At 40.4% G+C, this 14,837-nt stretch overlaps 1 protein-coding gene across 1 annotated transcript in view; it reads right to left on the bottom strand.

The window, feature by feature from the left end:
* Positions 1 to 9,295: 9,295 nt before the first annotated feature.
* The window catches only part of LOC118401526 (FYVE and coiled-coil domain-containing protein 1-like), a 45,280-nt gene continuing 39,738 nt past the window's right edge, over positions 9,296 to 14,837 (bottom strand). Inside the window, exons 17-18 of the mRNA XM_052475808.1 lie at positions 12,206 to 12,315; positions 9,296 to 11,856 (exon numbers count right to left, since the gene is read on the bottom strand). Coding sequence (XP_052331768.1) covers positions 11,784 to 11,856; positions 12,206 to 12,315 — 183 coding nt within the window. The 3' untranslated portion in view covers positions 9,296 to 11,783. The remainder of the gene's footprint in view (positions 11,857 to 12,205; positions 12,316 to 14,837) is intronic.

Below are 14,837 nucleotides of genomic sequence, written 5' to 3'. Positions count from 1 at the left end.
GTAACATCGGGTGGTGTAGGTGTCCTGGAGGGCAGGTAGTTTGCCCCCGGTGATGCGTTGTGCAGACCTCACTACCCTCTGGAGAGCCTTACGGTTGAGGGCGGAGCAGTTGCCGTACCAGGCGGTGATACAGCCCGCCAGGATGCTCTCGAATGTGCATCTGTAGAAGTTTGTGAGTGCTTTTGGTGACAAGCCTAATTTCTTCAGCGTCCTGAGGTTGAAGAGGCGCTGCTGCGCCTTCTTCACGACACTGTCAGTGTGAGTGGACCAATTCAGTTTGTCTGTGATGTGTATGCCGAGGAACTTAAAACTTGCTACCCTCTCCACTACTGTTCCATCGATGTGGATAGGGGGGTGTTCCCTCTGCTGTTTCCTGAAGTCCACAATCATTTTGTGTGCCTGCGTTCGTGTGCGCGTGTGCGCGTGTGCTTGCATGAACGGAGGACTGGAGGAAGCAACACACGCATATTTCTTCCATTTCCGTGTGTGAGAGTATGTTTGTGGAATTGTTAGTTTTAGGATATGTTGAGTGGTTGTGTGGATGGACATACTCTGCATTTGGAAAGTATGCAGACCCCTTGACTTTTTCCACATTTTGTATATTACAGCCTTATTCTAAAATTGATTCGATTTTTTTCCCCCTCATCAATCTACACACAATACCCCATAAAGACAAAGCGCAAACAGGTCTGTTTTCTTTGCAAATGTATTAAAAATGAAAAATGAAAATATCACATTTACATAAATATTCAGACCCTTAATTCAGTACTTTTTTGAAGCATCTTTGGCAGAGATTACAGCCTCGATTCTTCTTAGGTATGACGCTAAAAGCTTGGTACACCTGTATTTAAGGAGTTTCTCCCATTCCTCTCTGCAGGTCCTTTCAAGCTCTGTCAGGTTGGATGGGGAGCGTCGTTGCACAGCTATTTTCAGGTCTCTTCAGATGTGTTTGATTGGGTTCAAGGCATGGCTCTGGTTGGGCCACTCAAGGACATTCAGAGACTTGTCCCAAAGCTACTCCTGTGTTGTCTTGGCTGTGCACTTAGGGTCGTTGTAATATTGGAAGGTTAACCTTCACCCCAGTCTAAGGTCCTGAGCGCTCTGGAGCAAGTTTTCATCAAGGATCTCTCTGTACTTTGCTCTGTTCATCTTTCCCTCGATCTTGACTAGGGTTGCAAAGGGTCGGAAACTTTCCTGGAAATTTCCGAAAATTTTCTGGAAGTTCTCCATGGGGAGTTAATTTGGGGAATTTTGCTTAAATTCATCAAAAAAAGTTAGCTTATATAGTTAGCTTATACTTTTAGTAAGTAGTAGGCAAGACAGATTTGAGACACGGACAGTTGTGGCTTTTACCGACACATTCTGAACTCCATATCGCCCCCTAGACACTTGTCTTAATCTGAGAGGATTGGCTACATATCAGCGTTACGGTAATCGCTTATGATTGGTTGCAATAGGTCTATTGTTTCTAATTGGATGCCATTGGCCTATTGGTTCTGATTGGTTGCCATAGGCCTATTGGTTCTGATTGGTTGCCATAGGCCTATTGGTTCTGATTGGTTGCCATAGGCCTATTGGTTCTGATTGGTTGCCATAGGCCTATTGGTTCTGATTGGTTGCCATAGGTCTATTGTTTCTAATTGGTTGCCATTGGCCTATTGGTTCTGATTGGTTGCCATAGGCCTATTGGTTCTGATTGGTTGCCATAGGCCTATTGGTTCTGATTGGTTGCAATAGGTCTATTGTTTCTAATTGGATGCCATTGGCCTATTGGTTCTGATTGGTTGCCATAGGCCTATTGGTTCTGATTGGTTGCCATAGGCCTATTGGTTCTGATTGGTTGCCATAGGCCTATTGGTTCTGATTGGTTGCCATAGGTCTATTGTTTCTAATTGGTTGCCATAGGCCTATTGGTTCTGATTGGTTGCCATAGGCCTATTGGTTCTGATTGGTTGCAATAGGTCTATTGTTTCTAATTGGATGCCATTGGCCTATTGGTTCTGATTGGTTGCCATAGGCCTATTGGTTCCATCTATCCACTCCTCTCAGATCTACAGTAGTGCCTAGGGTGTAGGGTCTAGGGGTTAGGATTAAGGTGTAGGGCAAAGGGGTTAGGGTCTAGGGTCTAGGGATCAATATGGAACTGAGCATAAGCAGAGTAGAGTCACTCTGTGTTTGTCTGGATCACTGTTAGGTTATTACAAGTCTCTGGGTAGAAGAGTAGAGAAAAAAGGATACCAGAAGAGGAGAGCAATGTGTGTTCTGTATGATGTAGCTAGTGGCATAGTCACTTCAACTAAAATCATCTCAGGGTTTATGTTTACATTTGTAAAATATGCAGGTCATGTTGTCGGACATGTTGGAAAACGCTAAGAGAGCTAATGCTAACCACATCACTACTGTAATTGACCTTTGAACTTGTTTGTGTAGAGCATTTACACTGGTTGCTCTTATTGGCTTCATTACAACAATATCATCAACAATAACAACATGTGTGTGTCAGTAACACGCTTGTCAAATTCTCCATATGGGAATATTTCCCACCAGACGTTATTGTCTCCTGGTTTGGCAGTTGCTATAAAATGGATCATTGTCGTTTTGAAAAAAACAGGTCACGTTGATTCTGATAAAGGACTTTATTTCTTTGGATAAGCCGAGGCACAACGACGACATAATCTCCCTGGAGTAGAAAAGTGTAGATAACTCACAGGTTGGTCGGGGTCTCTCTCATACACACACCCATATGTCAGTCTTGTCACTGAAAAAGGTTACATTTTGTTTTCCTGTTTCCTGTCAATTCTTCACTCTTCAAATGAAGGCTACCCAATAGAAACTTTCAGTCCCACTTTAGGCATTACAACTTTTAAAGGCTTTATGTAGCATACATAACGTCTTCATAAGCACTTTAAAGATGCTTCACAAATCCTTATAATATGTACATAGCTATCTCAATTCCCTCGTACCCCTGCACAGACTCAGTACTGGTACTCCCTGTATATAGACATGTTATTTTTTACTCGTTATAGTTATTCACTGTTTATTTATGCCTTGTGTCACTATTTCTAATTTGATTTTATATTTTTGTCTTATCTTTAACTCTGCATTGTTGGAAAAGGACCCTTAAGTAAGAATTTCACTGTTAGTTTACACCTGTTGTTTACAAAGCACGTGACAAATACAATCTGATGTCATACCATATTAAGGGTGTATGGGAAGGGGGATACCTAGTCTGTTGTACAACTGAAATCTGTCTTCCGCATTTAACCCAACCCCTTTGAATCAGAGAGGTGCGGGGGACTGCTTTAATCGAATTCTTCGGCACCCAGGGGGAACAGCAGCTTAACTGCCTTGCTCAGGGGCAGAACAACAGATTTTTACCTTGTCAGCTCGGGGATTGGAACCAGCAACTTTTCGGTTACTGGCCCAACGCTCTGGGTGCATTGCCAAATGTGACCAAATGTTCTGATGTGAAGACCAAAGTGCTACAATTGAATAAAATCAGTCAGACATCATGGTGGAGTTCAATGCTCAACTTCCAACTTTGTCGGTAAAAACACTTTTTAGTCATTTTTGTAATACTTGACCCAGTTACCTGGTTATTTTGTTTGCAGTGCCTTTCTGTCTCAATCTGACGACAGAAATGTTTCAGAGGATAAAGAGCGGTTAAAGTTTCAATGTAGCAGTTTGTATGTCAATACGGGTCTCCCGAGTGGTGCAGTGGTCTAAGACACTGCATCTCAGTGCTAGAAGCCTTACTATAGACACCCTAGTTCAATTCCAGGCTGTATCACAACTGGATGTGATTGGGTGTCCCATAGGGCGGCGCACAATTTGGCCGGTGTAGGTCGTCATTGTAAATAAGAATTTGTTCTTAACTGACTTGCCTGGTTAAATATAGATCAAATCATTTCTGGGTAACAATTAAGTATCTTACTGTAAATGTTTTCAATTAAAATGGTCAAAAAGAAACAAAAATGGATGGATATGGCTTATGGCTTATTTCTTAAGAAATAATTTTGCTAGGACTGTATGGAAGTGGCCTGAGCAGGGAGGGGAAAACTGAAAACTAGCTGTTATTTGCAGAGAGGTTTGGAACTCTTTTTCTTATTGGTCTACTAACTAATTTACTGGTGATGTCACCAGGCAGGCCAAAACTCCATCCCACCAAAACAGGCTAACATTTCAGGTGGTCTTTTTCAACAGGTCTTACACTAACAGAGCATTATAATTATTTTCACAATTCCACAGAGGAAATATACACTGAGTATCCAAAACATTAAGAAGACCTGCTCTTTCCATGACATAGATTGACCAGGTTAATCCAGGTGAAAGCTATAATCCCTTATTGATGTCACTTGTTAAATCCACTTCAATCAGTGTATATGAAGGGGAGGAGACAGATTAAAGAAGGATTTTTAAGCATTGAGACAATTGTGACATGGATTGTGTATGTGTGCCATTCAGAGGGTGAATGGGCAAGACTAAATATTGAAGTGTCTTTGAACGGGGTATACGGGGTATGGTCAGGCAAACGTTGCTTTTTCCCCCCACACTCAACAGTTTCCTGTGTGTATCAAGAATGGTCCACCACCCACAGAACATCCAGCCAACTAGACAACAGTGGGAAGCATTGGAGTAAAAATAGAGAGAGAGAGATATATATATATAGAGAGAGAGAGAGAGCAATACATTAGCGGAGAGAGAGAGAGGATTTGAGTTATTATGCTTAGAGAGGAAGCACACACACTTCAATGCAATATGTTTATTCCATACTAGGCTACTACCTCTGGCTGTGCAACAGTGTAGACTACAGTAGGGATCCCTATGTACAGCCTGCACCTCCATTGAGGAGAAAGTGGGTTCTCTAAAGCACTAAACTCGAGCAGAGTATATACAGTATAGATACAATTGTTGGGGAGAGGGTAAGATAGACAGATGTGTGTGTGTGTTCCTGCAATTCTACAGATGTTTCCATGGGGCAGAGAGGTACTGTAGCACCATTTGGAATGCAGCCATAGAGATGGACAAATAAGAGAGCTCTCTTGACAAATAACTGCAGACGGTAAATCAAACGTTCCACTCTCGCCAAATCTGCGATTGTAGAGTGAGAGGGGGGAGAAAGTGAGAGAACGAAAGAACGAAAGTAGGAAAGAGAGAGAGATGTATAGTCTCCAGTATATTAATTCATGTGTGACAGAGAGAGTGAGAGAGAATGGGAGAGGGTGAACAGATAAACAGAGAGACCCATATTATAATTATTATTGTTGTTATTATTATCAGTGTTTAGAATTCTTTCTCGTTATGCTGCATTTAGAGGTCTTGGGTCATCGGATTGGAATAAGGTAAGAGACAAGCAGTCACATCTCACCACCAAACTTAGGTTGGTAATCACTCTGTTGTCACCACCAAGCTTATTTTGGTAATCATTCTGTTGTCACCACCAAACTTAGGTTGGTAATCACTCTGTTGTCACCACCAAGCTTAGTTTTGTAATCATTCTGTTGTCACCACCAAACTTAGGTTGGTAATCACTCTGTTGTCACCACCAAGCTTAGTTTGGTAATCACTCTGTTGTCACCACCAAACTTAGTTTGGTAATCACTCTGTTGTCACCACCAAGCTTAGTTTGGTAATCACTCTGTTGTCACCACCAAGCTTAGTTTGGTAATCACTCTGTTGTCACCACCAAACTTAGTTTGGTAATCACTCTGTTGTCACCACCAAGCTTAGTTTGGTAATCACTCTGTTGTCACCACCAAACATAGGTTGGTAATCACTCTGTTGTCACCACCAAGCTCAGTTTGGTAATCACTCTGTTGTCACCACCAAGCTTAGTTTGGTAATCACTCTGTTGTTGTCACCACCAAGCTTCGTTAGGTAATCACTCTGTCCATTATTATCCTGGACACACACACTGTCATACTGTTAGCTTGGGAAAGGAATACAAAACAGCTGGTAAAACACACATCTAGTGGTTTTAATTTGGCAGATGTCACATACATAAACCTTTGGAGATAAAGTATGTTCATTGGTAACCAGACTCTAATGGCTAGAGGAATCAGTCATAACCCTCCAAGCTGAACATACAGTATTTGCTTGGCTATTTTTAGCTCTGGTCCATGTCGTTAGTGTGAGCTCCTAATCAAGGTTGTTAAATGAGCATGGAGAAACTCACACTAACGTCGTGGACCAGAGATAGCTTATTAGGTGTCTCTGCAAAAGTGAATGGGCCAAGAACACCATTTAATTTTCACTGATGACATTTAATTTTGACGGAGACAACATCACCCTTGGCTCTAGTTAAATCAGAGCACCGTATGCCTAGCCTGGTCCCATCTGTTTGTGCTCTTGCAAACGACATAGCTGTCATTGAGAAGCTGAACACGACATTGTCATTGGCATGACAAGGAGTTGGCATGATAGCACAAACAGACTGGCCCCGGGGCTACCATAGGCCCACCCATGTGGAGGAAGAGGAAAGCCAACACGGTCATATAGGACCAGTATATTCCAACAACAATTCAGTACAAACCTAGCCTGGTGGTCCAAGATCTAATTGTGTTGTCTTGTCAACTACTAGGCTATATGGTCATTGTCATTGCCACACATCAGCCATAGGAGTCTGCAAACAGATCTGGGACCACCAGGCTAACACAAATCCTACTTTTATATGGGAACACACAGTCTACTTTTAATTTCATGATTGAAATACAGTTAATTTAATAGCCTGGCTCCACTTCAAAATGTGGATATAGGGTGACTGCCTTGTGGCACAAACAACATTAATTAATAAATCACATCATTATTCTGCAGATACCACGTAGTCCCGTGTGATTAACATTAACCTTGAAGAATAACTTTAATTATAATTTCCCTATGGATGGGAGGAGCAGGGCTTATTAGAAGACAATCAGTGTCAGCACAAACTCATTCATTATGGGGCTTTCGTGCCATGGATTTAATTACACCAATGAAAGACCCCTCCACACTCACACAAACACGCAAACGCACGCAAAACACATGTCCAGACACACACTTCAAATTTGATATAGCTATCTCCTTACAGTCTTTCAAATGTATTATAATGGGCTCCTCACGCTCTAGCGACTCCTTGTGGTGGGCCGGTTGCCTCAGACTGACTTCGGTCATCAGTTGAACAGTGTTTCCTTCGACACATTGGTGCAGCTGGTTTCCGGGTTAAGCGAGTGGGTTTTAAGAGGTGCGGGTTTGGCGGATCACGTTTCAGAGGCTGCATGACTCGACCTTCACCTCTACCAAGCCGTTGGGGAGTTGCAGCGGTGAGACAAGATCGTAACCACAAAATCGGGTAGGAAAAGGGGGTGAAAAATATCTATATATAAAAATAATATATATATTTTTTATACACAGCTACATCAAAGTTTGATATTTCAAAAAAGAAAATAAAGGGATGCATGAATGTGTACACTGAGTGTGGTGGACCATCCTTGATACACACTGGAAATTGTTGAGCATGAAAAACCCAGCAGTGTTGCAGTTCTTGACACAAAGCTGTGAGCATGGCACCTACTACCACAACCTGTTCAAAGGCAGTTAAATATTGTCTTGCCCATTCACCCTCTGGATGGCACACATACACAATCCATGTCTCGATTGTCTCAAGGCTTAAACAAATCCTTCTTTAACCTGTCACCTCGCCTTCATCTACACTCATCGAAGTGGGTTTAACAATGGACATCAATCAGGGATCCTAGCATTCACCTAGATTCCGCTGGTCAGTTTATATCATTGAAGGAGCAGGTGTTCTTAATGTTTTGTACACAGCGTATTTCTTCATCATACACGTGACATTTTAAGTTATCCAAAACACGTAGGCGATAACCTATTCTGTATACATGCGTGTAACCTAATTGTCAATGCTTCGGCAATTATTTACACTTTTAGAGTCTAATGCATGCACAATACGGTCCTCAACATCTGTGTACAGTAAGTCATATAGTGGAAGAAAGCACTTCAAATACTTACAGATGGAGCCATAGACGTCACGAAAATAATCCAATAGAGAAGGACACGCATCTTGAGTGTTCGATGCTGTTTGAATGCGTCAGATCAACTCACCAAACCGTCCACTCTCACTGAACTGCCGTCTATTTAATTAAGTCTCGAATGACATGCGCTGAAGAAGGTAGCGGAAAACCTATCTCCCCACCACAGGGAGAGATGCATCTAAAACCATCTCTCTGCTGCGTCGGAGCCTGCGCGTGGCACCGGCCGTCTACACTACAAAGTCACATTACTGAATCTAGAATCTGTTTGAAATTTGATTATCACAACTAACACTACCCATGTAAACTTTTATTGTGGGTTTACTGCGCTTTATGTGCTTTAAACCCAGTGTCCGATTGTAATGCCAGTCATTTCTTGTGCATCATTGGACATTTCTGTAAGCATGTGTGGGGTGTAATTAGGGTCATTTCCAATTTGGACAAATCACCTGTAGACTGGAATGTACACAGTTGATTTTCCTCTTTATTTTAATCTTAGAAGTCAATACATACATTAACATTAAAGCACAATGCGCACTTCATTCACTAATGGCCTGGTAGCTCTGGCGCACACATCAATGCACATTTTCGCCTCATATCGTTGTCACGAATGCCCCCAAGCTGAGTGGATAAGATTGCCTATGATTCCATGTAGGTATGGGTACCGGAGCGCCAAGTCTAGTTCCAAACTGCTCCTTAATAGCTTCCACTCCCAAGCCACAAAACTGAACAATTAATCAAATGCCCCCCCCGCCTGGAACCCCCAAAAGCGCTTTGCCTGGATTGAGTGTTGCCTTGTTAATGTCCAAAAGCGGAAGTCAAGGGTGATATGATCCATCACTATCTGTTCTACGTTTGTCGTGTCTAGACATGGTATTGAAATGAGTCTCTGATAAGTCCACTGTGTCTGCATTGTGACCAGAGTTCCTGGTGCCACCCTGTAAGAAAATTATTTAACAGATATTCTTTTAACATAACACATTTTTTAATGAATTTAAAAAAAAAATGTACGACAATTATTGATGACATAAGTCAATGATACCTGTCAATGGACAAGATACAATGGATCCTCTGTAGGTGGTAAGTAAGATCTGATCACAATGCATATCTTAATTGAATACTTCTGTCTAAAACTGTGAGCCCAATCAGAATGTGGATAAGATGCATGTTATACCCAGTGCATGTTAGCACCAGATACCAGCACCAGATATAAACAGGGCTAAAGACTTCCAACCTGGAACAGGTGTGGGGAGTTAGGAGGAGGAAGAGAGTGACATAATTAACAAACTTTATTTTTAAGTTGAACTGTACATGTTTTTACATCATAGTGAATGCATAGATCAAGAACAGGGTCATGTGGATTTCACTGAAGTCACATGATGCTGGTGGCAGACTTGAAAGCCCTCAGTTTGTTAATTTAAAAAAGATAGGATATCTTTCCCTGCACAATCTCTTTTACAAACACCAGAAAATACTATCAAAATACTATTCCTTGTGACATTGTAAATCATTATTATTGCTAAAATCCATCCAAAAGTGCAAAACTGTAGAGAAAATATGAGGCTTTGTATACAAATTGCACACATGTAGACCACTTATAAAATACAAAAGAAAAGCTCCCAATAAAAATGGTAAACAGTTCTCTGTAAAAGCAGCATTCGATGTAGCTACTGAGCCCCATTGGTGTAGGTAGGGTGAAGTTGCCCCTAGAATCTGATCTTGGGTCAGTGTTGAAATTTTCCTCACTAAGGGTTAAGGTTATGACTGGTGGAGGGGAAGCTCATCCTAGATCTGTACTAAAGGAAAATTCACCCCAGAGCTGGCTTCATTAGTGAAGAACATTGGTCGCCTCCTTGACTGATGGTATGACTGAGCTGTCATTCCTTATTGCTTTCAGATACTATAATAATTACAAAGGACAATATCAACACATAGGATCCTTACAAGAACAAAAAAAACAGAGGTCATATTTATACACGGTATATAAATGTATGGCTATAACACAATTCTAAAATCCCTTATAACGAAACATAACAAAATCATATTCCTATAATGGTATATAATCTATAGGCCTGCTGTTATGCTCAATCCAGATTTTATCCAAAGAGACCTTACAGAAACATAAGCTTGCCATGGTACACTACACTATGCCTTGGGGTGCTCAGGGAGGATAGCCTAAACACAAAAGTGTATAAGCCCTGGGCACAGCAGTGTATTCTCAAAGATGCGGACTATAGCAAGAACTGGCTATGCAAAACACGTGTAAATCCACACTTGGAAAATCATATTTTTTTATCTTTAAAGTGCAGTTTTATATGTGTCTTTTGTAATTAAAACATAATTCAAAACTATGTTGAAGGGGAACTTATCTCCTATAGGCAAAAGTTGGCACTTGCTTTGTCGGTAAGTGACATTGAGCTTATAGGTCACAGTAATAGATCATGTTAGTTGATAGTGTGCTGTATAATATAACCTTGAAGCAATACAACCAAATTATTATGTTGCAGTTATCTTAATGAAATTATCATTAAACATTATTTTGCATCAAAACCATTTGAAAATTGATTAAAAAACTATCCTTTTGGGATATAAATGCTCCCCACATACTTTTTACATTAGAATAAATATTGCAGTCTTTCATTTGAAATCTTGGAGCTATGGAAAAACTTGAGGAAAGCCTATTAATGGTCGAAGAGAGTTCCTCTATAGTGTATAACCCATGAGTCTGAGTTCAATTCGTTTAAACAGAAGGCTTCAAAAGCTCCCACAGACACAAGAAATTGGTAGCAAAGCTTTCAATCTCTTGTATTACTTAGTGCCCATTTCCCCCCCACACAATTATCTTCCCTTCAGCCTGGCAGCATTTGAGGATGACACAAAGTAACTGCCTCCTCCTAAACATAATGTAGTCTAGCTGGACTTGTTTTATTAACATTATTCATGTTTTTGTAGCATGAAAAAGATGCTATTTTGTCCAGTATTGTCCTCTGTATTGTGTGATTACAATGTGAGCAGTTGCTCAATAAGTGTCATCTTACTTGTGGACACTGTGTTAGTCCATGATAGAAAACAATCATAGCTAATAACATTGTATAAATGTGTGCGCAATAACCTCTCTATCTCTGTTTAACAAGACCATGTAGTGAACTCATAAGGCTACCCTTTTAACTCTTCACCTGTGGTTAAGTTTTGAATTCCTGGTTTTCCTACAGATGTAGGATCTACATTTGGACCCAGTTTGCTACAGCAGGAAAATAATCCTGCAGCAACAGAACATGTGAATTATATTGTGGATTATAATTAATGGGCATTTTTTAAAATTGGTTTGATAGATTTTTGTAAGGGAAAATCAAGTCTGAAATGTAAAAGTGGAAATAACAAACTTTAGAAGCCTCTTTAAGCCTCAAATACACAACAGGTTTTATATTTCATGAAAGTTCTCCTGCAAGAGGGTAATCAAATCAAGACCCTACATCTGTACGTTTGTTTCACCACATACTCTATGTGAAGAGTCCATTAGGTCAAAACAACCACCATGTCTGTAGGGTGTTTGTGCTCTAACTAAAACATGACCAACACACTCAAAACATAAAAACATTAGTGTTAAAAATATAGGGATCCAACAAAAACTTTTTTTTACTATATAAAAGAGCAAAACCAAACATAAAATAGTGTATTTGGTGGGGCATCCAGAAACAAATACGCATTTGAAAAAAAAAACTATAACCTTCACCCTGCGTAAGTATCCATTATCCAGGCTTAGAAGTCACTCCCATCGTATATAATCGTCTTCTCGATTGTCAAGTGGTAGAGGACTTTCTTTGAGATGAACCTGTCAGGGTTGTAGTGAAGAAATAGAACAATATAACATTTTGCAACAAAAATGAAACCCTCACAAGCAACTTCGTAGTACTGGAGTGCTTCAGAGAGCTGTGTCATCCTTCACCACAAGGGCACATGGGAACTGGAGACTGACTTGATGCTAGCGATAGATGTTCTACAGAAGCACACTGCCATGAGAAGGTGGGTTTCAGTGTGGTTACGGTTAAGAACGTGACTGTTTTGCCTACCGTTCGCTGAGAAGGGATAACGTTCTGCGCTACACAAGCACACGGAGAGGTAAAGAGTGTCGACTGACTACAAGGGTCATTCTAATAATAAAGGTGTGTGGCGTATCATACCTTGAGAAGGAGTTGTCAAAGATGAGAGTGTAGAGACCAGGGTTCCTGACTTTCAGCTGGCCTTGGATGGTCTCTTTGTGAGAGTTACAGCGAGTCAGAGGAATCAGCACCTGAGACGAGAACACGAGAATAAGTCAATTGATTCCTAGCTTATAACACTCAGTGATAATATTGTCGATGTGGAGCCGTTTATATTTGAGATATTAAAGCTCATGTTCAAAAAGAGGCCCCAATCTTCAGTCTTATTGTAATCTGATAGGTTAATTGTATTGGGAATTGGGAAGTGGGGAAGCCCTTCTTTTAGGTGACCATTCAAAACCAAAAGTTATTTTATTGAGAGTTTTAGCCCCCGCCCTCTCCTGTCCCTATGGAAACCTCTTTCTCAAAGCTAAGAATCCAGACCACGTTCTGCTCGTGTTATTTTACACACACACAATGTAGCTACTGGTCACACTCCCCGTCCGTTTACGTTTCAGTCTTTACTCAACCTCTTCTGAACCATGATGATGTAGCCTATCTCTCTACTTTTAAACAGCTGAAATAAAAACCTTGTGACGATTTAAACGAACATTCCCAACAAATATTTATTGTCAGTTGTAACATATATTGCAGTTCCACAAGCAGAACGCAGTCCCTAACACATTGCATTGGAGCAAAAACAATCAGTGTTTTCTGTGATGATGTAGGATCATCTTTGTAGTTGCTGCCATATTGTAGCCACTAGCCACCAGCCACCAGCCACCAGCCTGAGTTCCTGAAAAACAGAATGTAACTCCCTGCTTGAGTTTTAACCCTTCTATCAAATCAAACATAATGCAACGTAATGAGCGTTACAGCAAAAAAAACATATATAAAAAACAATGACAATAAGAAAATATTTATTTATTACACAACAAACATAAGAGGATAAAACAAACATAAGAATAACAATAAAAACTGAAAGACTAAAGAACACCCTTTATTTTAACCGTAAGTTAGTTAAAAACTTCTTAGGGCTGAAATCCGTTAACGGGATGATATGGCAACAGCCAGTGAAAGTGCAGGGCGCCAAATTCAAAACAACAGAAATCTCAGAATTAAAATTCCTCAAACATACATGTATCTTATACCATTTTAAAGGTAATGTTGTTGTTAATCCCACCACAGTGTCCGATTTCAAATGTGCTTTACAGCAAAAGCACCACAAACGATTATGTTAGGTCACTACCAAGCCACAATAAACACAGCCATTTTTCCAGCCAAAGATAGGAGTCACAAAAAGCACAAACAGAGATAAAATTAATCACTAACCTTTGATGATCTTCATCAGATGACACTCATAGGACTTCATGTTACACAATACATGTGTTTTGTTTGATAAAGTTCATATTTATATAAAAATCTGAGTTTACATTGGCGCATTACATTCAATTCTAGGCTGTCTCCACCGGCTCACAATTGACCCAGCGTTGTATGGGTTAGGGGAGGGTCTGGCAGGCCGGGATGTCCTTGTCCCATCGTGCTCTAGCGACTCCTGTGGTGGGACGAGTGCATGCACACTGACACGGTTGCCAGGTGTACTTGTTTCCTACGACAAGTATTTTGAAGGTGTCCAATTGTGTCAAGAAGCAGAGTGGCTTGGCGGGGTCGTGTTTCGAAGGACACATGGCTCTCGACCTTCACCTCTCCCTAGTCCATACGGGAGTTGCAGCGATGGGACAAGACTGTAACTACTAATTGGATACCACAAAATTGGGGGTATAAAAAATAAATAATAATAATATTAAAGTTCACTGATGTCATGTTTTGACCTCTTATTTTTCAGAGTTCCCAGCTGTCTTGAAAGCACCATAACACTCATGGTAGGCTACCCTTTGCCAGCTCTTATCAGTGCTCTCGTCTACATTAAGACCAAATACCGATCCAGGTTGGATGCGACAGCAGAGATGAGGTGCTCACTGTCGACCACGCCCCCTGACTTTGAGAAACTCTGACGCGACATGCATCAAGCACACCCATCTCATTAGTGGTGGTGAGATAAGATAGATTATATCAAACTAATTTGCAATTGACTGTCATATCCCCACAATAAAAGTATGGATCATGAGTTGAGAAGACAATCAGAAATACTGTTAGAATGTTTTTCAATTTTCTGTCATAGCCCCAAATATATATATTTTTACATTGACTGTTAATTACATACTTTTTTCCAAATGGGTGGGGTCTCAAAAATGTTCAGATTTCAAAATGGGGTGGTAGTCCCAAAAGGTTTAGGAACCCATGCTTTAAAGGGTTCCCTTTCACCTGTTACCATGGTTATGCATTTTGCTTTTCATAATGGTTTCCATTAGAAGCATTTACATTTAGGCCTGTCCATAGTAGAGGTTGACCGATTATGATTTTTCAACACCAATACCGATTATTGGAGGACCAAAAAAAAGACGATACCGATTAATCTGATGGTTTTTATATATATGTGTAATAATGACAATTACAACAATACTGAAGGAACAATGAACACTTATTTTAACTTAATACAGTATAATACAGAAATAAAATCTGTTTAGTCTCAAATAAATAATGAAACATGCTCAATTTGGTTTACATAATGGAAAAACACAGGAGAAGAAAGTAAAAGTGCAATATGTGCCAT

The sequence above is a fragment of the Oncorhynchus keta genome, chromosome 22 (assembly GCF_023373465.1).
Source record: "Oncorhynchus keta strain PuntledgeMale-10-30-2019 chromosome 22, Oket_V2, whole genome shotgun sequence".
In the NCBI taxonomy this organism is placed as follows: Eukaryota; Metazoa; Chordata; class Actinopteri; order Salmoniformes; family Salmonidae; genus Oncorhynchus; species Oncorhynchus keta.
This window is presented reverse-complemented; position numbering and strand designations above follow the sequence as displayed.